The 22,990-nt window shown below is 34.5% G+C and overlaps 2 protein-coding genes across 6 annotated transcripts; both read left to right on the top strand.

Moving 5' to 3' along the window:
* Window positions 1-10,243: 10,243 nt before the first annotated feature.
* LOC120075372 (pentatricopeptide repeat-containing protein At3g16610-like) lies at window positions 10,244-14,335 on the top strand. 2 transcript variants are annotated; one of them, XR_016529415.1, is made up of 4 exons: window positions 10,256-10,459; window positions 10,556-12,916; window positions 13,568-13,632; window positions 13,931-14,335. XR_016529415.1 is itself a non-coding variant. In XM_090313362.1 (2 exons), exons 1-2 carry the CDS (start codon window positions 10,382-10,384, stop codon window positions 12,767-12,769), a joined length of 2,292 nt encoding a protein of 763 aa, XP_090169488.1. In that variant the 5' UTR covers window positions 10,244-10,381; the 3' UTR covers window positions 12,770-13,326. The 2 variants fall into 2 exon arrangements, 1 of the variants encoding a protein (XP_090169488.1); XM_090313362.1 differs by lacking the exons at window positions 13,568-13,632; window positions 13,931-14,335 and having other exon boundaries at window positions 10,244-10,459; window positions 10,556-13,326.
* A 6,965-nt stretch (window positions 14,336-21,300) lies between these two features.
* On the top strand, window positions 21,301-22,750 carry LOC120075304 (transcription regulator). Of its 4 annotated transcripts, none has more exons than XM_039028568.2 (4): window positions 21,301-21,540; window positions 21,759-21,902; window positions 22,037-22,207; window positions 22,476-22,750. In XM_039028568.2, exons 1-4 carry the CDS (start codon window positions 21,463-21,465, stop codon window positions 22,572-22,574), a joined length of 492 nt encoding a protein of 163 aa, XP_038884496.1. In that variant the 5' UTR covers window positions 21,301-21,462; the 3' UTR covers window positions 22,575-22,750. The 4 variants fall into 4 exon arrangements, with proteins under 4 accessions (XP_038884496.1, XP_038884499.1, XP_038884497.1 ...); XM_039028571.2 differs by having other exon boundaries at window positions 21,306-21,540; window positions 21,762-21,902; window positions 22,040-22,207; XM_039028569.2 differs by having other exon boundaries at window positions 21,306-21,540; window positions 21,762-21,902.
* The last annotated feature ends 240 nt before the right edge of the window (window positions 22,751-22,990 follow it).

The raw sequence follows: 22,990 nt of genomic DNA, 5'->3' as shown, positions 1-22,990 counted from the left end.
GACTTTGAGGTGGACATAACTTCTGGCTCTATCTCTTCTTTTTCTCTTTTTTCTTCTTTAGCCACCGCAATCTCAGGTTCCAACACAATGGGAGTAGTCTGGCTAGGCTCCTTTCTTTCTCCCTCCACATTTTTTCCACTCCGCATCATCACGAATTGACATTGCTCTTTACCTGATCCCCCCGGGTTGCATGAGAGTTCTATTGAACTCGGCAGAGCCCCTTGCAGTCTGTTCTTTAGCTCACTCGCAATCTGGCCCATCTGTAATTCTAGATTGCGGATGGAGTCGCCTGACTTCGAAGCACAGTTTTGTTTTTCTCGATATATTACTTCAACAAGCTTTCTAAGGAGGAAGATTGCGGCGGTTGCGAGCTACTGGCTTGACTTCTTGTTTGACCGTTATTCCGCGGGACGAATCCAGAGCCCTTCTTTTTGCGCCACAGATTGGAAATTCTATTGTTGATTCTTCCATGCAAAGTTGGGGTGGTTTCTCCAGCCGGGGTTGTAGGTGTTAGAAAATGGATTATTTTTCACAAAGTAAATAGACTGTGGGTTCTGTGGGCATTCTTCCATTGCGTATCCATCACCGTAAGTCACACACCTTGCGGTATTCTGATTAATTGCATTTACGTCCATTTTGCAGTGTTGGAATATTGATCGCAATTCCCTAAATTAGGTTCATCATTGCTGTCATCTGATTCTGTAGTGAAGCAATAGCACCATTACTTGTGTCGTTATCCTTTATTCTCAGTCTCTGATCTCTCTCTCTTCAATCCTCGTGATTTTTAGAGATGCGATCCAAGATGTTCTTAGCCTCGTCATACGTTTTGTCTAGCAGACCACCAGCAGCTGTCGCATTGGCAGCGGTCTGCAAAGTGAAATTTAAACTGTGATAAAAGATTTCCATCTGAAGGCAGTCTGATAATCTGTTGTGTGGATAGTCCCTGACTAACCTCTTAAACCTCGCCCAGGCATCGCTGAGCGATTCGTCCATGTTTTGTTCAAAATTGGTTATTAGTTTCCTTCGTCTAGCATTCTCAGTAGGTGGAAAATATTTCTTCATGAACTTTTCTACGACTTGTTCCCATGAAGTGATCTCTCCCGGCTCGAGGGAATACGCCCATTTTCTTGTCTGATCGCACAGAGAAAATGGAAACGAAGTTAGTCGAACTTCTTCGACAGAGATGTTCGGGAACACAAAAGTGTTGCAAATTTCTATAAAGCTTCGAAGGTGGGCATGCGAGTCCTCGCCATGCCGTCCTCTGAATTGTCCTATAGTCTGGATCATCTGCAGCATCACCGGTTTCATTTCGAATCGGCTTCCATCAAGGGTAGGCCTCATGATTCCTGGAGAAAAATCATAGAGGCTTGGCGATGGATAGTGCCTAATGGGTCTATTGCGATCGTTTTCCAATAGGATTGGATTCGCCATGACGTTGTTCTCTTTGGTGCTCCGTTTTCAGGCTGCTCCGCCATATCTTCTTTATCTGGCTGTTGTTGTTGGCAGCTATTTCTTAGTCTCCATCTGAACGACCTCTCAATCTCTGGGTTGTAATTCGCCAGAGATTGAGAGTCTGCAAAGAAATAAGAAAAATTACTGTTAGCACACTGATTTGTCGAAGTCCTCGGCAATGGCGCCAAAAACTTGATGCATATTTTATGAGGTGGAATTATGGATGAAATGTGATGATGAAAATGCATTGAGCAATCAAGTTTTCTCAGTGGAATCCTAAGTGTAAACCCCACTGAGTTTCCTGGTAAATCCAAGGTCGAACTCAGGGACTTGGGAAAACTATATGCGGTGGTAATTTCTCAGAAGACTTTGCGATAACCAAATAAATTAAGTAGTTGTTTGGATTGTAGTTTGCAGTAATAAAAATAAACAAATGCGGCGGAGTTTCAAAAAAAGTTGATAAAACGAAAGATGCGATGAGTATGCGGTGAATGGGTTGAGAAGGGTTCGGCTAACACTTCCTAGGATGCGTTCATATTATGCGACCTTGCAACACACATACAATAGTAAACCATCCCTCGATGCGAATGCTATGGCTTGTAATAGTAGAATGCATGCGATATATGCGATGAGTCTATAGGACCTACACATAAGCCTCTATTCTTATTTATACGATGACAAAATGACACACACAAATAAGGCGACTACATAATATCATAACCTATCTCTAGGGTGCATGCAGTGCATGTTGGCAAACAGAGCTATCTCTAAGTCCCTATATCTTGTTTATACAGATCTAATCTTGCTCTCTCGAGTCTATATTCTAACCTAACTCTCTCAAGTCTTAGGTTCTTTCTTTAGACTCTCTCTCGATTAGCTCTAAAGGGATGTGGACACAACATAAAACAAGATAATCGCAAGCTATGAAGATCCTAGGTCATGTTGGCTTAATTTTTCTCAACCCATTCGACAAGTTTAGCTACTCATGCGTGCTAAGAGAGTGAACAGATGTAGAATAAGAACTTCCATTGTATAAATATAAAGTTGAAGTACAAAATAATAATGCAAGAAGAGAATAAAGAGCCTGGTAGCAATCTCTTGCTTCCTAAGATTTTACACTATCTTTTCTACTTTTGTTCAAAAGACAATCTCGCTCTTGCGAGAGTCGGGCCGCTCTCTGCTTCTATGCCTCTGGGTTCTCTCTCAAGTTGCCCTAAGTGATCTTCCGGCGTCTCTACCCTTCTCTCGCCCCGCCTTAAAAATAAAAGAAAACTATAAACACGACTAAAGCTATGAAAAAAAAAACTTGTTGAACTACTGAACCGCTGAACCCCTTTTCTGAAGGATGCCTTTGGTATTTATAGAGCTTCGGGGTGAAAGGCTGCTTCTCTCTTATGATTATACAGATGGGATGACTTTAATTCTCTGATTGATGCGCCAAATATTTGTCACCGAAAAGCTGAGTGTACTTATTATCGTTAGTGGCTTGTCAACTTAATTCGGATTCGACCGTCATCAGCTTTTTGTACCATCGTGATTAATTATGCTTTTCACCCAGATGCGCCCACCAAGTTGCGCCGACTCTATGCGGCAATCCTTCTTGAACAGATGTTTGCGAACATAAATCACCACAAAGCCTTGCGGTAATGCTGCACTCGCGCTTTCCGCCTTACATCAACGCATATTCTGCATAAAAATACAAATATTAACTGTTTCTATGCGATGAACGCATGCGACCGCAATGTTATGAACTTAATGCTTTTTGGACGCAATCTAATATATTTTATCAACGCAAACCTTTATTGTTTAATAACATGGCACTGTAATAACGTGCATTTCTGCCCGTTATCAGTCGCCCCCGGTTGCTTGTTGTTCATGAACTGTTGATCATGTAGACGACCATGGTGCTGTAAGGCGACTAGAAGAGTAAGAACGAGAGGAGTTCGTTCACGTTGGACTGAGTTCTTGTGAAGACTGTCTTCAACTGGTAAGTCTCTCGGTCTTTTGTATTTATTTTTAAAAGCATGCCAGTAATTAGTTGTTCAATACATATCTGTTTGTTAGAATGTATGTGTGAGAATTCTGTCACAATGAAATTGGAAAGATTGGCTTCCGCTCATAGGTATTCTTGTTTAAGAGTTCCTTCAATTTGAACGTTTCAAATTCTTTCATCACACTATTCTAAGGTTTAATCCGTTTGTGAGCTAATAGGGCGACCTAATAGACCTACAGATCATGGGCTCAAATGATTCGAGATTAATTGGCAAAACTCTTTAAATCAAATTAATCAACATTCGTTAACTACCAGGTCACTCCACTAAAGCACAGTAGTTGAACTCTCCTCACTATAGATATATTTCTATCCACTTGATTTAATCATAATCATTAAGTCAACCCTTCACTGGTTGTTTCTAATAACGGTTGGGTCAAAAGTGTTTTACCCCTGAGATTACATCTTATTCCTTAAGTCCCACTGATCCTCTAATGAACAATTGGTCTGTGATCTAATCACAAAATCGTCATTCTTAGGCCAATGAGAGGGCGAGGCCCCTTATTCAAGACCTGAAATCAACATTTTAAGGGAACAACCTCTCTACTATCCCTAAAAGCGGATAGGAGCGAATTCCATCTTGCACCCTATGTCTCCAGCTATCTACCCGGTCTTACACCTGAAATGGGGGGCTTATTGAGCCGACGTTGTTAGACCAACCCTCACCCATGCAAATATAAGGATAATCCCGAATACATAGGAGTTCATAGCTAGCTTAGATTAATGTCAAGTTACCTAGGCCTTCGCTTTAAAATAATCACTCTGAAAACAGTAAACAATGTTATAAAGTAAGAGTGACTTATTTCCTGGTCCAGTCTTATACAAACTCTTTACGTAGGACGTCTCCACTCGTATATTCTACATGGACAATTCAAGATCACATCGTTTGTACTAAATACAAAGTGGGCTACATCCAATAATGTCTCCATAATAAGGTACCCAATCTTATCCGTATACTATAAAACCATTTTGACTATCTATTCGAACTTGATCCACTCTTATGTCTCCAAATAAAGACCAGGTACTCATGTAATAGCCATGGATCTTAGTTTATTGGATTTAGTTTTTACAGGATGAAATGAGCAATTCATACATTCAATAACAACTTTATTGAATAAACCTCAATAACAACTTTATTGAATAAACCTCAATAACAACTTTATTGAATAAACCTCAATAACATCTTTATTGATAATAAAATAAGTTTAATTGTTTACAAACCACAAGTTTTAGGACATAAAACTCAACACTAACATTCTGGTATTCAGACTTAATCAGTTCAGCTATAACCCAACTGTTACCTTGTTTATGATCCTATTTTCTTAATATCTTCTGGCATGTGTGGGCGCTAACATATTTACTAATTTTGAACATTTCAGAGTCTTTCATTCTAATGGCCCTAAACTTCCATTGACAAGTCGATTCTATGCATCTTAAAATATATTACTTCTTAGTAGATCTATCAACAAGATACTGGAAGTTCTTCCTAATGGCATGAAGGAACTTTTGAACAAGAGATTCCATGAGCGTGTTCGGGTTTTTCCTATTTCATTGTGACTGAATTACCACACACATATTCTAACAAATAGGTATATAATTTTACACTAATTAACAACATGCTTTGATAAATAAAATACAAGAGATCGAGTATACACACCAGTTAAAGACTCTCTTCACTTCACACTCAACCCTGCAAAAGCAAACCTCTACGTTCTTTATCGCCTAACAAATAGTCGGCTACCAGTAACACGATTGTCTATATGAACGGCAGCAAACGAACAAGCAAGAGCGGGGACGACACCACCACTTAGAGCTCTTGGTATTCTTGGAATGAAAATCCAAAGACAAAAGCTTGATGGAAGAAAAATTAGGGATGGGGTGGTTGTGCACACAATCATGCGTTATGCATGGTTAAGCTATGCGTTTATGCCCATGCGTCAGAGGTTATGCTTTGAAATGAAAATGCATTAATCTAGCATGCAATGACCACGCGTTCCTATCACAAGTTTTCTTATGCTCGCGCCAAGTATATCGAGAATGCAAGTTTCTCGGGTAATCCGAGGTCGAACACAGGGACTTGCCACTCAATAATGCTTGTGAAGAATGCGTTTGAGGCGATGAAAAGAAAAATAAAAAAAAGAAGTTTAATGGATTTACACATTACTCCTATTCCTATCTAGACAGATTGAGCAATAGAAGACTTGCGATGAGAATAGGTAGATACACAACAACCGTTAACGCATAGTAATGTTTATTATCTTAAATCACTCGAGTAATCCCAGCTCATCACACTAACGCATCACATACCTCTTGGTGGTCAACCGCATGACTATATCTCTATAATGCATGGTTGCATCGAGTATAAGACTGTGCCTATCTCTAGGAACAATGCATACTTTGCTTTAGTGCGTTCCATCTCTTACCTTCTCAGGTAGTTAGACGTGGCTATTTAACTTATAGACAAGCAATGCAACAACCCATAGACAAGCGTTACTATAGCCTTTCACCAAGCAAAAAGGATTAACTCACTATACTCGAACAACGTACACCTCTCGGTGGGTTGCTACATGCATCCTATCTCTAGGCTGCACGATTAAGTATGTGATCGCCTTTGATAAATAAATGATGAAGGTAAATGATGATAAAGATAAAGAAGATGAAGAAGATGACATTGAAGGAATCAAGAGATGCATTGATTATAAAATGTCTTAATATCTTAAGCTAAAATGTAATACAATACAGAGGTTAGAAGAGAAATGAAGGACTCTGCGTCAAGGCTGCCGGTGGTGCCATGGATGAATGGTGGAGTCTCTCTCGAGCTCTATCTCTGGCGAAAGCTCCGATCGTCACTCGGTCTAGTTTGTGGAGGTGAAGAATTCTCACTGAAAATCTTACTCAAACTCTCATCTGTGATCGCAAACCTTTGCCTTGAGGCAGAAGTTCGGATGTTTTGAAATGAAGGTCCAAGGGGCTATTTATAGAGTTTAAATGCAGACAGCTATCATGATTGCGCTATGTCTCACTGCCGCCTTTGTTGCGGTATGGGCAATGTCACATCGTCTTATCTTGTTGATACTCCCAAGGTATGCGTCTGAGCTGGATTTAGCTGAAGTATCAATGCATTCTACCCATCTTGCGATCGCCCTTCTATTATGGTTGTCACTCCGTGGCCGCAATCTCTAAGTGATCACTGCATTCGCTTGATCATTGTAACTTCCATGCGATGGGCGTATTCAATCACCGTAACTTCCATGCGATGGACGCATTCGATCACTGTATGCATTCGTCTATGCGATAGCTCGATTTTTAGCGCATGCGTTTGTCTTTGCGGTCGTCTGTCTTCAGCGCATGCATTTGTCTGCGATTGCTTATTTCTAACGCATGCGTTTGATTCTTGCGATGCTACAAATAGACACTTTGGCAGGGAGTAACGCATAATATTGGGGTCAGTGAGGATTTAGGTGCTAATCGACGCAAAACTCAAATTTTCGCAAATTCTAAGTATTATCACCGTATTTTCTACTTATTAGCTCTCATAATTCTAAATAAAAGGCTTATAATAACTGGCATTTCTGCCAGTTATCAGTGGTATTTGTTAGAATTGGTAGAGGAAGGAGGAACGGGATGATCGTGTAGAACGATAAACAAGTGGAAGAAGGCTATCGTATAGCGAAATGCTTATCGTTTAGAGAAAGCTACTCGATCGTGTAGGTTTTACTAAGTGATCGTCTAGTAATTAGTAAGCGATCATTTAGAAAATTCGGCACGCTAAGCAATCGTTTAGAAAAGCTGAGCACTCGTTTAGATAATACGTGCGATCGTTTAGGCGATGAGGCACTATCGTATAGGCTCTCAGCTAAGCGATCGAGACGTTTTCACATCTTGAGCGATTTTTTCGAACTCTTTGCAAAATGAAACCTCATTTTATTCTTCAGTTACAATAACCAAATGAGATTTTTCCACTAACGCACGATTGAGGAGAAAGTTTCGGCCAATTATCACTTAATTAACCAATTAATTAATAAATGAATATAATCACATTATATTCTTAACCTATAGTTTGATATCATATATCTACTATAGTAATTTCTCCTACACTTGATATAAATCATATTTATATCTAATTTCCTCCAAAATAATGTATCTCATACATTTAGTCAATTATATCATATATAATTAACCAGTTCAATTATATCATATATAATCGAAATCCCTCTTGTCAATTTGAACATTTCAAACTGACCCAAAAATTGATTCTCGACTTTATCCAAGCTACCTAGGAGACCTTATGGACCTGTGGCTCGAAACTCCAACAGTACATGAATAACTGACTAAACTCTTTAGCCACGAGATCCACTATCCGTTAACTGCCAAACATTCCACTAAAGACTAATAGCTGAACTCTTCTTACCCCATATATATTTCTGTGTCCATCAGATATAACCAATCATGAGTACGATGACCCTTCACAGATGCTCGTAAGTACAGCTAGACCAATTTACCGTTTTTCCCCTATAGTTATATCTCACTCCTTAAGTACCACTGATTCCTCTAATGAACAATACAACATAGTCCAACTATGTGTGAACACCTCTCGGGCCAAGAGAAGGTGTGTGGCGCCACATCGTTCAAGTCCTGGAATCAACCTTTAAGAGAGCTATCTATCTACTTGCCCTTACTTTGTGGAAGAAGTGAATTCCATCTTGCGTAGCTGAGTTCCCAGCTCCCAAATCAGATGAATCCCCAAAGTGGTAGGTTTGAGTCGGCGGCCTGGTCACTCGCTCCCATGCAAATCAAATGACCGCCCTTAATGGCAGGAGTTCCCAGCTCACTCAAGATTGAGGTCATGTTACCTATGGTCATCCTAGTGAAGTAAAGTCTCTGTCATGAACGATGTTATATAACGAGACATTAACACTTCGTGGTCAAGTTTTATACAAACTCTTTGTATAGGATGCCCCCACTGTCCCTTACACGAATGATCAAGATCAGACCATCTGTGACAAGTCACAACACTTGTGCCCATTCCACAAAGCGGGCTGCATCCGTAGCGTTACCATGATAAGGTTTCCTTCCTATATCTATATACTATAGACCATTTTGGTTATCACTCAAGACATGATCCACTTGTATGTCACCACATACATGCTTAAGTTACTTACAGATAACTAGAGATTTTATGTTTATTGGTTTGTGATAAAGCAAATAAAACAAACAACTGAGCAAAATCAAGATGTGAAGTAAAATATCATATATTATACAACACAAGCGTTCATACAAACTGTTTATAAATTATAGGACACAAGACTTTAGGGCATCAACCCCAACATGGCAAAGACAGACAGTTTCTTGGCCAAATATTTTTTGGTTAAAAACATATTACCAACTTGGATATCTTCTATAGTAGACTCAGATGAGATGACTATGGTGCTCGCCATTAATTTTTTGATATGCTTCCTCTTGTTGCAGCTGACACGGTGTTCACCACTTCTTACTGAATCTGTACAATGCTCACCGTCAATTGTTGGGTTTCTATCACCAAAAGCTCTTTTGTCAACCCTTGATTCTACATTCATCATTGACTCTACCACATGATTAGCATTAACAACTGCCTCGAACATATCTATATCCGCCACATTAACGTCCACATCATAATCCATTGACATGTCCACTTCAAACACAGACTCATCGTTAACAGCATCCTCAAATAAGTCCACGTATTCCATTTTCAACAACCCATCCGTATCATCTCCCATATCTAATGGACATACATTATTATTCAATGGACTTAATGAATGCACCTCATTGGAAACCGTATTGTATTCAGGAATAAACTCAAGTTCGGATGTGAATGTTGGAACATTTTGAACTAGATATGATGGTATCGTACTCCTAGGTTTATGGACTATTGGTAACTTCGATACTAAAAAGACCACTTTAGACACATCGTCACAATGGAGATCTTCTTGATTACTGATCACAAATGTAGATATATTCGACCTAACATTGTACAAACACCTTATAACCAATTCAAACTCAACAAAATATATCTCACTAATTCTATATATTTCCCATAAAACCTCCCCATACTTTATTCCATCGTCAATAATCAACCCTTTCAACTGATCCCCTATATATTCTTTCTCATCCTCCTTCCATTCACCCCAAAACAAACAAATATACAAGGCATCCCTAAAAAAAGTCAAAATCTCAGAGATATTCAATAATCTCAATGCAACTATATACATATCTCGCCCGAGATTTAAAACCCTACGCTAAATCTCAGTGAAATTATACTCAATTGCGACCAAGATTATTGAATTTCCACCGAGAATGCGTAAACAACCACGAAAACCTAAATTATTGGCTCAACAACATGCTAATAACAACTACAACAAATTTATAAAAGACAATATTGCTATATTTACCTTGTTTTTCTTGAATGTATGCAAAAAAGATGAGACCGGAGGATTTTGAGGACTGCCAAACACTAAAAATTTTGGATCACGTTAAGGAAACTTGTTGAGCAAGTCAACTATCTCTTTCCCAAAATGGGTTATTATAATAATTATATTATTTTTATATTATTAAGGGCAAATTAGTAAAATTCCTTTTCTCTCAATCGAATTTGATATTCAAAAGTTAACACAATTTTGTAGCCGACCTTGTTCGAGAAGGTTCGAGAAAAATTAATTCTACTAGATTTGAGAAAATATGCTATTTTTAAATGTGAAAAGGGTTATTTTGGACAATTTCCCAAATGGATGGGGGATATCTCCAAGTGATGGAGGTGATGAACTGGAAACCAGAAAGAACCACTAATTTTCAAGGCGGAACTGGAAGCACAGGGTACTTACTAAAGCTCCGCGATAAACTATTATGAGTTTCTCCATCAATTTTGCCGTCTCTCAACCTGCTCAATCCATTGTCTTCCCTTCACGAACGCCCAATTACCAGGCCAGTCTCTCATTCCCTCAACCAATTTCTCTTCTTCTTTCTTCTTTATCTTCCACAATTGCGATTAATTTTTGTAATGGCTGAAATTTTTGGCAGATACGGAATTCAGCTTTAACAATAACACATTCTGCTACCCAAAAAGCTATTGCAAACTCCGCTATCAAAATTCCCGATTCGGTTACAGTTCATAAAACTGACTCCCATCTTGAAATTCAGCAGCTTGTTGATCTTCTGCGTGATTGTGTGGATGCAAGGTTTCTGAAACAAGCCAAAACTGTTCATGGGTTTTTGTTAAAATCGGAATTTTCAAACCACGATTCTCTGGTCTTGCTTAATCATGTTGCTCATGCTTATTCGAAATGCTCCGATATTGATGCTGCCTGTCGCCTGTTTGATCAAATGTCCCAGAGAAACATATTTTCGTGGACTGTCATAATTGTTGGATTGGCTGAGAATGGTTTGTTCCTCGATGGGTTTGAGTTCTTCTGTGAAATGCAGAGTCATGGAATTTTCCCTGATCAGTTTGCTTATTCTGGTATATTGCAGATATGTATTGGCCTGGATTCCCTTGAATTGGGAAAAATGGTACATGCCCAGATTTTTATTAGAGGCTTTGCATCTCATACTTTTGTGTCTACGGCTCTTCTTAATATGTATGCAAAGTTACAACAGATTGAGAATTCATACAAGGTGTTTAATACCATGACTGAAGTTAATGTAGTCTCATGGAATGCTATGATCTCAGGGTTCACATCAAACGGTCTCTACTTAGATGCTTTTGATCTTTTTCTCAGAATGAAGAGGGAAGGAGTAACACTCGATGCACAAACGTTTATCGGTGTTGCAAAAGCTATCGGTATGTTACGAGATGTGAACAAGGCAAAAGAAGTTAGCTGCTCTGCTTCGGAGTTGGGTGTGGACTCTAATACTTTTGTGGGAACTGCCCTCATTGATATGCATTCTAAATGTGGATCTTTGCGAGAGGCAAGATCTATCTTTGACTCGCATTTCACAAATTGTCGGGTTAATGCACCATGGAATGCAATGATTTCGGGGTATTTACAGAGTGAGTTTAATGAAAAGGCCTTGGAATTGTTTGCCAAAATGTGTCTAAACGACATACACTTAGACCATTACACTTACTGTAGTGTATTTAATGCTATAGCTGCTTTGAAGTGTTTGTCGTCAGGAAAGAAGGTTCATGCCAGAGCTATAAAATCAGGATTGGAAGTGAATTATATAAGTATCTCCAATGCAGTGGCTAATGCATATGCGAAATGTGGATTGCTGGAGGATGTAAGGAAGGTCTTTTACAGGATGGAAGATAGAGATTTGGTATCTTGGACCACCCTAGTGACTGCTTATTCTCAATGTTCGGAATGGGATAAGGCAATAGAGATCTTCTCAAATATGAGAGAAGAAGGTTATGCACCCAATCAGTTTGCCTTTTCTAGCGTGCTTGTTTCATGTGCTAGCCTTTGCTTACTTGAGTACGGTCAGCAAGTCCACGGGTTCATCTACAAGGTTGGCTTGGATATGGACACATGTATTGAAAGTGCTCTGATTGACATGTACGCAAAATGTGGCTGTCTAGCTGAGGCGAAGAAGGTTTTCGATAGAATATCTAATGCTGATACAGTGTCGTGGACTGCAATAATAGCTGGTCATGCTCAACACGGTATTGTTGATGATGCCCTTCAACTCTTTAGAAGGATGGTGCAGTCAGGTGTGGAGCCCAATGCTGTTACTTTTTTATGTGTTCTATTTGCATGTAGCCACGGCGGGCTGGTAGAGGAAGGCCTACAGTACTTCAAGCTAATGAAGGAAACCTATAGTTTGGTGCCAGAGATGGAGCATTATTCCTGTATCGTTGATATCTTAAGTCGTGTGGGTCATCTAAACGATGCAATGGAATTTATTAGTAGGATGCCCGTAGAGCCCAATGAAATGGTTTGGCAGACTTTGTTGGGGGCTTGCAGGATCCATGGCAATATTGAATTGGGAGAGCTTGCTGCTCAGAAGATACTTTCTTCCAAAGCAGAAAACTCTGCCACCTTTGTTCTCTTATCCAACACCTATATCGAATCAGGGAGTTACAAAGATGGGCTTAGTTTGCGGCTTGTGATGAAAGAGCAGGGGGTAAAAAAGGAACCAGGATTTAGTTGGATCTCTATGAATGGTACATTGCATAAGTTTTATGCAGGTGATCAACAACATCCAGAAAAAGATAAAATTTATGCAAAGCTAGAAGAGTTGAAGTTGGCAGCCATTTCTTTGGATGATGTACCAGATTTGAGTTATGAGCTGTAAGATGTGGACCTTGGTTAGATTATACGGATTTGGATGGAAGTCCCGGTCCTTCGACCAAGTCTCTATGGAGGAAAAAAGAAAAGCATCAGCCAAAGATATCAAATTAAACAGTGAAGGCAAATTGGTGCTTAAGAACTAAATTTGGGGGTAAAGGATATGGGACTTACAGATATGATTGTCTGCATTATTCATCTCCTGCAGTTTCTGAAATATGTATGATTATGTACTGCATTAGATAAGAAAGAATAACGATTCGAGTTAGGGGAATGATAAAAAGCGCCACGGATCTTGCTCGGTTCTGTGAAGATCTCTTACTTTTTGACAATATGATTGCTTTATTGGGTGAAGGCTATCAGAAGTTTGACCTCTTCTATAGTAATGCATTGTTATGGTGTGCTAATATGGAATCATAGAGCCTTTCTGCTTATGATATTACTGGGGTCTACCAAACTTGTCATGTTCGAAGTAGTAAAATTTATCATTTCATTACATGAATAAGTTTGGGGAGAAATTTCTCAAATTCATCCAGCAATAGAAATGAAGACATTTCTCTTTTCTCTCTCCCTCTTATTTATTTTTGTTTTAACTCTCTAAATTTGTCTTTTATCCTTCCCTTTTTTTTCCTTGGAAACATGGCCTAGTTGTTTTATTTCCTGAAACTATTTATCATGCCAGAATCTGTTTACTATTTCTCCCGTGAATTAGCTGAAATGAGTTTACTGTTTTATATTCTTATTATTTCATTTTCCTTTTTTTACCATAAGAGGAATTTGATTGTTTTTGAATTATTGCTTTCAGCTGCAGTGAAGTGATAACTGATATAAAATACCTTTGACATGATCTCTCATAGTCATAACTAATCGGTATGCTTCTTCTTCCCCACCAATAATCTCACTAACTTCTGGGGGTGTAATAAGACTGTTCTATGCCACCCAGAAACAAAATTTTGCATTGAAATGAAACCACTTTATGAGATTCTTTCTTTTCTCGGGTATTGAGTGAGTTAATCCTTATAAATCTTTACCTTTGAGGTGAATTTACCTCACTTATATGATACAATCTAATGTGTAATTTTCTTCTAAAATATTGACATACCATCTATGGTTTCTGGTTCAAGGCTCAAAGTTAAATAATTACTGACTTAAACTCTTGTTGAAATAGGGAAAGGAAAGTTCTTTTGTGAAGATTAGCTAGATGGGTCAAGGAGTGAAGGCTTGGATGGTGAAGTTATGAAGCAAAGAGGAAGAAAAGCTCCTGGTTTAAAGGAGGAGAGAAATGAATTGCATGGGGGAGAGGGAAAAATTGTGTGCCTTTCAGAGACTATCCAAAAGCCAATAACGAGACACAACAGTTGAAAGGCTGTTTTTATGAAATGTCTTGTGAGTATGGCCCTCACCAGTGTTAGCTTGTTGTTGTTGTGCCATTATATGTGGTCCTTTTGCTGGATTTATATGCTGGTTTTCCTTAACATGTGAAGAAGATGGGACAAGCAACTTCCAGTGAGCATATATGTATATATATATATAATTGATGGAATTAAGAAAAAAGGAAATATTGTAAAGAAAATCTATGAATCTCCAAGCCTACAAACCGCCCCCGTGACCTAAAATGTTTGAAATCTTTCTGTCAACATCAGTAAGGGTAAACATAACAACAATATGGTACGTTTCCTAACTTAATGCTATGCATTTTGTTGCTACTTATACAGATTTATTTGCTGTTTGGGCCACTCTAATTTTATGCTTCTAAAATTAAAACTCTCATTTATATCCCCTGTTTCTATCTAAATAGATACATTTATTTATGTATTGAGGAAGGGGAAAAAAATAAAAAAATAAAAAAGGAAGAAAGAAAGATGCCGAGTTTGAATCTACAAAGACAAAAATTATATAGCTGTCATAAGTTTATATATGCTGTCTGAGCATTACAAGGTGACGAAAGCAGAGTAGCTGCTACAATTCTAAGACTGACGACTCTTTTGAGAGTGACCCTTTTCAAATCTCTCCTTTCTGCTTCAAACCCACCTTTTCTTTTTCTCTTTTAACCCTTTCATTTATGATTTACACATTTTCTCCTGATATTTAATGATGCATCTAGGTTTTGAATAAGGTCATAAAGTTTTCAAATTATACTTTGTTTTTGGGCCATTCATTATATATCAGAGTGTGAAATGGCTTGACGTTCTGAATAACTAAACATTGTATTTGTAGTTATGTTATTTACAATATTTATGATTTTGGTTTTAGGGTTTAGAGGGATACACTGTATAAACTCTCTAACTCTATGATGTTTCTGAATCTGAAATCTTATATCTTTCTTTTTAATAATAAACTGTTTTCTCTCTCTCCATGGATGTAGCTAACATACTGCGATATAAATTCTATTGATGTTTCTGAATCTGTAAATTACTATCTCTCTGTCTATGGACATAGTTACTACACTGTTAGTGATGACATAAATCTGTGTCGAATTTTCTTTAATTGTTTACAAAAAAATTTTTGTTTAGGTTTGATTGTCGATTTTCTTTAACAAGTATGAATCAAAAACTACTTGTGTTTGTTGTTTATATTATCCTTGTATAGATTCTTGCCAACCAAAACTCTCTTCGGCCCCAAGTGAACAAGAGAGGCACTTATCACTAACTTTATATTTTTATTAAGTTTTGTTTCCATTGTACATTTGCATGTGAATGTACTTTCCCGAAGTGCAACTCACGTGACCTTTTGTAGCAAGTCACAAGAATCCTATAACTTTGCTCCACAAAAACGGATAACAATATAATTTATTCATTCATTTATTTAAAATATATATATACACACACATAGAAATTAGAAAAATAGAATCGGATATGGTTAAGTTATATATATATATATATATATATATATATATATATCATGAACATCGAGGAATTTATTCGGTGAAACGAGTACAATAAAGTTCATGGTATTCACGCAAAATTACAAATTTATTTTCAATTTTTTTGCATTCTAGATTAGTTAATAATAATAGACTTTTAGTCACCCCATAGTACGGTCTCGGCTTAATTAATGTAAGAGTTAAGCTTAAATTTGTTTCTTAACTTAGGGTAAAGAATATGTCACGAGAAATATTTCCGAATTAAGTAATTATACTTTTAGCATGGTTTGGTTTTCAAATGTAATAATTTCACATCAAGAAGCCAATTAAATAGACAGATTTAGCAATTCAATTATCTTAGGTTGGGGCTATTGGATCAAATTAATGCTAGGATTAACCAATTTTATTCTTTTGCAGCTAAATGACAATTGGGTTTTCGGTAATTAACGTCATAATTAGTATGATTAATTTTAAAAATCAAATTTGAAAATTTGGAGAGCAATCAATTTCAAATTTTCTAGGTAACATTTTAATTCCATCCCACGAGGCTCTCTCCAACTTTATAGCAACTGACGGACAGAGAATGTGGGCTGGAAAAAGGGTTCCCCTTTTTCGTTGATCTGAATCTAAATTTGAATAATTTAATGCTAATTAAGCACGCAGGTGCATGCTTGATTAGCTTGGAGGATTATAATTTAATCAAATTAATAAAGTTTTGGGGTATATGTAATTATGTATCAACTCTCGAAGTGTACGTATTTTGATTAGAATATCTAACTTTTAACATCGAAAGTTGAGTTGTAAAGTTGTAAAGTGTTGTAATTTGACCTTTTTTTAAAAAAATTATTTGGAAGCTTTTTAAGGTTTGTCATAAAAATAGAATGAAAGGGGATTCTTTTGTCTAATATATATATTTTGTTTCATTTTTTTCCTTAAAATCAACTTAGGATAAATGAAATTAAATTTAAGTTCATTTACATTTATTATAGTCCTATAGTCTACTATTTTTTTTACAAGAGTTTATAAAAACGTCTTTAACATGAATAAGGAGATCATTATAAAAAATTTGACGTGACAAAATAAATATCGTAATTTGTATTTCTTTTAATGATGTAAGGCATCTAGTATGTTATAATCTTTTTTATTTAAAGCATTTTGTGTTTTATTGAAAAATTATGAAGTTAATAATAAAGCCTCTAATCTCTATTATTTCTTTTCACTTTTAGCAAGAACATATGGTAAGCTTTATTGAAAAATATGGTAATTACACAAAATATTAAAAAAGATAGTAAACAAATTCAAAGCATAACCAAAGCATGAAATTTATAAAAATGTAAACTTGAGTAACCCATCCTGTCCCCTTTTCTAATTTATACCATCAAACTAAAATAATCCTACAATAACATTTAAAACTCGATCATTCCAACGACGGTTCAATTTACATTCCATATTCAAATTTTTCGTCAAGATCACTTTTAGCACGAAAACGAAAAAAAAAAGATAATGATATGTAATCCGTATTAAAAAAAAAATGGAAGGAATTTGATTGATTTGGAAGTATATATAAAATTTGGACATGGGAGTGTGAATTATTGTGTACAGGGAATTATGGGGGGTTGGTTTTAAACGACTGTACAAGAAAGTAAGCATGTGAAAAATCAAATCAAAACACAAAAGGCAGAGAGAAAAAGGGGGAAAAATTATATAATTTAGAAAAATAATTGGAATTGGTTTTTTGAAGAAACAGTAATAATAATAGGTGTGTTAGTGAAGACAAAGAGCTTATCTGTGTGAATTTTGTAGGCTTCCTCTTTTTCCATAATATCATGATATATATATATCGATAAACATCCAGTCACGCTCATTCGACAAAAACTACACTCAACTTCACTATTATTTCTCCAAATTCAATTGCTAAACAAAAACAAAACTGTTTAATCACTCATCTACTCAAAAATTTAAGTTCTACGATTGAAGATAAACGCAAAATTAAAGATCAAAAGCAATAGAGAATCACTATTAAGAAAATGTAAAGCAATAGAGAATCGACACACAGGTTTACATGGTTCACTAACAATGTGTTAAGCTACGTCCAAAGATAGAGTGAGAGAGTAGTTTTAATATTAGAGAGAATGATATTATAAAATGACAGATCAAAGGTGTCCCTATACTTGGTCGTTCGAAGCACCAAATAAGAGATTTATTATGTAATAGACAAATATAGTTAAACAAAAAATATAGACAGTAAAGAATCAATACAAAGATTTACATGGTTCACTAATAGTGTGTTAGCTACATCACAGACAAAAGAAGAATAATTTATTATTAGAGAGAATAATTCATAATACAAAACAAAAGCATCTCTAAGGTTAGAGATTTTATAAAGCACACTTCTCTAAACCTTAGAGTGAAAAACATAAAATAAACTTCTATACTTAATCGTTCGAAACATTACGTAACAGATTTAAGATATTTCAACAAGATTCAAGTTATTTCAACAAAAAACAGTAAAATCTCTTGTTTTCTTTATACTAGGTTAAATTACCGATTAATTATTGAATCTATGCATACCCATAATTTTTTCTAAAAATTTCAAAAGCATTGTTTTTTGTATGGCGTGATTGTAGGTTATTATTGTATATACTATATATACTTCGGTAGTACTAGAAATTTTTTTTCGAGCGTGAAATGGAAGTACAACTGTTGGTGGGAAGGGAAGGGACAAGTGTAGGAGCAGGGCTGGTGTGTGGTGTGTATTGTTTTGTTGTAATGATTAAAGGGCACACATGTGAATACAGACTGGGTACCTCATTTGTCTCTCACCAATCCACACATTTCCCCCAACCAATATTTACCCTAACTCATCACTCCCTTTTTTCAATTCTTTTCCCATATATATTCACCTTCTATACCCTTTTAATTTCCTTTAGGAAGAAAAATACGTTTTCGGTCTCTAGGTTTTGAATCTGATTTTTATTTCGTGTTTAAGTTTCAAATCGTTACATATTTTATTCTTAAGTAGTTTTGAGATAGGTTTAAATTTAGTCTTAATTTTCAAAATATTACAATTTTACATTTGAGATTTAAATTTTTGTTTCATTTTAGTCCTTAGGTCGCAAAATTTATACTTTTGATCTCAATTTTTTTACTAAATACTCACTTTTCGTTTTTTATATTGATGTATATTAATTAATTTAAAAGAATTACAATTAATTAGCTTCATTATTTTTCATCACTATTTAAACTTTTAATTTTACTTCATAATTATTTAAAATTAATTAATGGACATTAATGTCAATCATCGAATGTGAGTATTTAACGAAAGATCCATATTAAAATTGTAACATTTTGAAAATTAAATTGAAATCAATCTCATAACTATTAGAGACAAAATGGGAACTAAATTTAAAATCTAGAGAGACCAAAAATATATTTTCTTTTCTCTCTATTTTATAATAATAATAAAAAATAAAATATTATTTTTATGCGTTAATCAACTCTTCCTTCTATCCCATGTGTACTAATGCATGCAAATAATTATATTACAAGAAATACTATTTATAGCGACGAAAATGATGGGATTTAACATCAGTAGTTGGATATTATTGGGGTCTTTTTAATTTTTAATATCCATTTATGAGAAGATTGAATTAATGTTTTGATGGAGATGAGAGTTGAAAATTGGTGTAATAATCACATAGAAATCAGATAGCAATCACATAACAATCACATAAAAATCAAATAACAATTAAATTTCTAGGTGAAAGTTTTTCGACATATTTATAAAAAAGCAAAACCTAGGGACACACACCTAATTTTCAATTTTTAAAATTTTTATTAAAGTTGCAATTGCCCCTTGAAAATTTGTGATTGCATAAGAAGTTGGAATTATAGAGGAAGTATGCATGCAATGAGTATTCAAATGATCTGAAACCCGAACAATTCGAACTATCCAACTTAAATTGTAAGGATTAGGTTGGGTTGAGTTGGATTTTTTTTTTTTTTTTTTTTTTTTTAATGTTTTTGTGGGTAGGATTGGATTCGGGTTACACTTTTAGAAGTTCGGGTTGATCCAACTCAACCCAAATTTGTAATATTATTAAAAATATATATATATTATAACTTATAAATATTATAATTCATATATATTTTTGATGTTTGTATAAAGTTTGTAATAGATATCTTGGATTTTTATATTTAACATTTGAGTTTTATAAAATTTTAATTATTAATATGTATGGTACAAAAATTAAGTGTTTTAAGTTAATAAAAAGTGTAATAGAAAATAAAAGAAAAAATAAATAATCCGATACTCTAACTCAATTCATGTACACCTCTAAAATGCAGAAAGACACGTGTGGAGAGAGATGAAGAAAAAAAAAAAAAAAGAAGAAGAAGAATAAAATTGAAAATAAAAGAAGAAAAAAGAAAAAGTCCCCCGTGAGGAGTGTTTGGAGGCATTCAAAAATCACAACTAAACATCCTTTTGGTTGCTTCCTTGGCCTTCACTTCTTTCGATGGCCATTTTTTCACTCCCATCCGCAACCATCACGAGCCCTTTTTATTTCTGCCCCCACTATTTTCTCTCTAACCCCCCCTTTTTTTCTCTTTCTCCATTTTGCCCTTTTATTTATCATATTTCTACCACTCATTATTCTTCAAAATTCTATTTTAATTACATGTACTACATTTACGACTTATTCTACAAATGTCAATTTCATTTCTAGATTTTCATCGCTTTAAATTAATTACTCAATACACAATTAAATTTCAATTATTTTTTTCTTTTTTGGACATTTTTTTTAAAAATCAATTTGGTTTTGTTACTATTCTTCTTTTTTTTTTTTCTTTTCCTTACCAAACAAAAAATAAATTCTACATGTTTAAAATCACCTTAAAACAATTATGCTAATACAAGTTTGATATTCAAAATAAATAAAAATAAAATACTCTCATTTAATAATTATTTGGTTTTTTATTTTTGAATTTTTGAAAACTAATCTTATAAATGTTATTATCCTATTCCACCTCTGAGTTTCTCTAAAAGTATTTTCAAAATCTAAGTCGAATTTTTAAAATCTAAAAATAGTTTTTTAATTAAAATTTTTTAAAAACCAAACGATTATCAAACCAAACTTCTTAATTAAGTTTTATAAAATGTTTTTGTTCCTTTTAAAATGATTGGAATAAAGAAAAGATTATTGTACGTATAATTAAAATAAAATTAGAAAATAAGAATTTATCCTATTGTATCAAATCAAGCGTAACTCAATTGACATACGAATTCTTCTACCATCAATTGTACTTAAAAAAAAATGTCACACTGTACCAAAACTTTTGGCCCACACATCCAAGTAGAAGTACTTAACTTACCAAATACATTAGGGTTAAATTTGTTGGTTTGTGTTTGAGAAAAAAGAATGAGATTATTGGTAGTTTTATTTTGAATGTACAAACTGTAAAGTTAGTACACTTATTATTATTAATTAAGAATGCATATAATTCATTGACATGAAACAAAAAACAAAACAACTTAATTAATTATATTTTTTTAAAAAAGAATGTTTAATTAAAACTTTGAAATAAAAATAATAATAATGTATAGTAGAAGGGTATTTTAGTAAGTAGAACAGTTGGCAAAGTATTTTTATATATTTGGTTGTAAAGGAGAGAGTGATGCAGTCATGTGGGAAGCTAGCAAACAGAAAAAGATCATATAGATTTCAGGCCCTCTCATCATACCCTTATAAAACACACCTCTAAGTTTTTTTCTTTTTTGCAGAAATTATTACAAAAGGAAAAAAAGAAAAGGAAAAAAAAAAGAAAAAGAAAAATCCATGGTTTCTAGAGAGCACAAGAAGGCAGTTCTGCATGAGAAGCTTCAATTACTTCGCTCTATTACCAACTCTCATGCTGTAAATTTCTCCTCTCTCTCTCTCTCTTTTTCTTATTAAATTTTATTTTCCATAATCCTCTTATCTTGGAATTTTGATGTGAAAATTGAGAATAATTGGCATAAAAAAGCTTGGTAATTTAGAAGAGGAATTTTGGGTTTTTTTTTTTAATAATTTAAAACAAAAAAGAAGAAGCAATGATTTTCTAACACAAAAAAATTGGTATTTTGTGTGTGTAGCAGCTAAACAAGGCCTCGATTATAGTGGATGCATCAAAATATATCGAGGAGCTAAAACAGAAAGTAGAAAGATTGAATCAAGATATATCCACCGTTCAAAATTCAATCCACCCAAATCCACTTTCTCATCAATATTCTCCCATGGTATAATTTTTTTTAATAATTTCAATCAATCAATCAATAATAATCATAATCATAATAAAAATCAATTTTTTTTTTCCCATTTCCTTCATTTATTCAGAGAAAAATTAACCCATTTGTGTTTTTGTGTGTTGTAGCAGGTTACAGTGGAAAGGCTAGTAAAGGGATTTTCTATAAATGTATTTTCAGAAAAGAGTTGTCAAGGGCTTCTTGTTTCCATATTAGAAGTGTTTGAAGAGTTGGGGCTTAATGTCATTGAAGCTAGGGTTTCTTGTACTGATACTTTCCAATTACAAGCTATTGCAGAAGTAAGATTTTCCAAACACCCTTCTTTCTATATATATATATATATGTATTATCATCATCATTATTCATCAATTTAAATATATCTTTTTTATTGATTCTCATGCATAATTGGTCAAATCAATCATTTAATTTTAACAAGGATATATATTTTAACCTAAAAGAATTGAATTTTGATCCATCTGTTGGGTTTTATTTATATTATTGAAATATTAAGTTTAATATTAAATGGGTGTTTTTTTAAAAAAATTATTATTATTTTTTTTTTGGTAGATTGAAGAAGAAGGAGAAGAAGCCATTGATGCTCAAGCTGTGAAAGAAGCAGTAGTTCAAGCAATAAAGAGCTGGGGCCAAAGCGGTGAACAAGATTAATAAATAATCAACTTTCTAGAAGGAGAATTATTCAAAAAAAAAAAAAAAAAAAACCACCTTAATTTCTCCAACTTGTTTTAATCGCGGCGTTTTTTTCTTTTTTTGTTATCACCTTAACTTCTCCGTTTGTAATGTGGTAATTAAAAAATTAATCAATGGAAAAACCGATTGATTAATGTTCTTCAAAATAAATGGAAAATAATAACGAAATAACAAATTAGATTAATGTCAATTGACAAAATATACTTTTTTAAAAACAAAAAATTGTAAGTTTTACTACAAGAGAATAATGAGCATAGGTTTTTGAAAATCATGAAAGGTATCACTTTTGGAGTTGAAGTACGAAAAGGAACAGTTTTTCTTTAATTTCTTTCATCATTACAAAACTGATATCATTTCAGCAGAAGTACGTAGAA

Source organism: Benincasa hispida, chromosome 4 (genome assembly GCF_027475165.1).
Source record: "Benincasa hispida cultivar pf3 chromosome 4, pf3_genome.v1.1, whole genome shotgun sequence".
NCBI lineage: Eukaryota > Viridiplantae > Streptophyta > Magnoliopsida > Cucurbitales > Cucurbitaceae > Benincasa > Benincasa hispida.
This window is presented reverse-complemented; position numbering and strand designations above follow the sequence as displayed.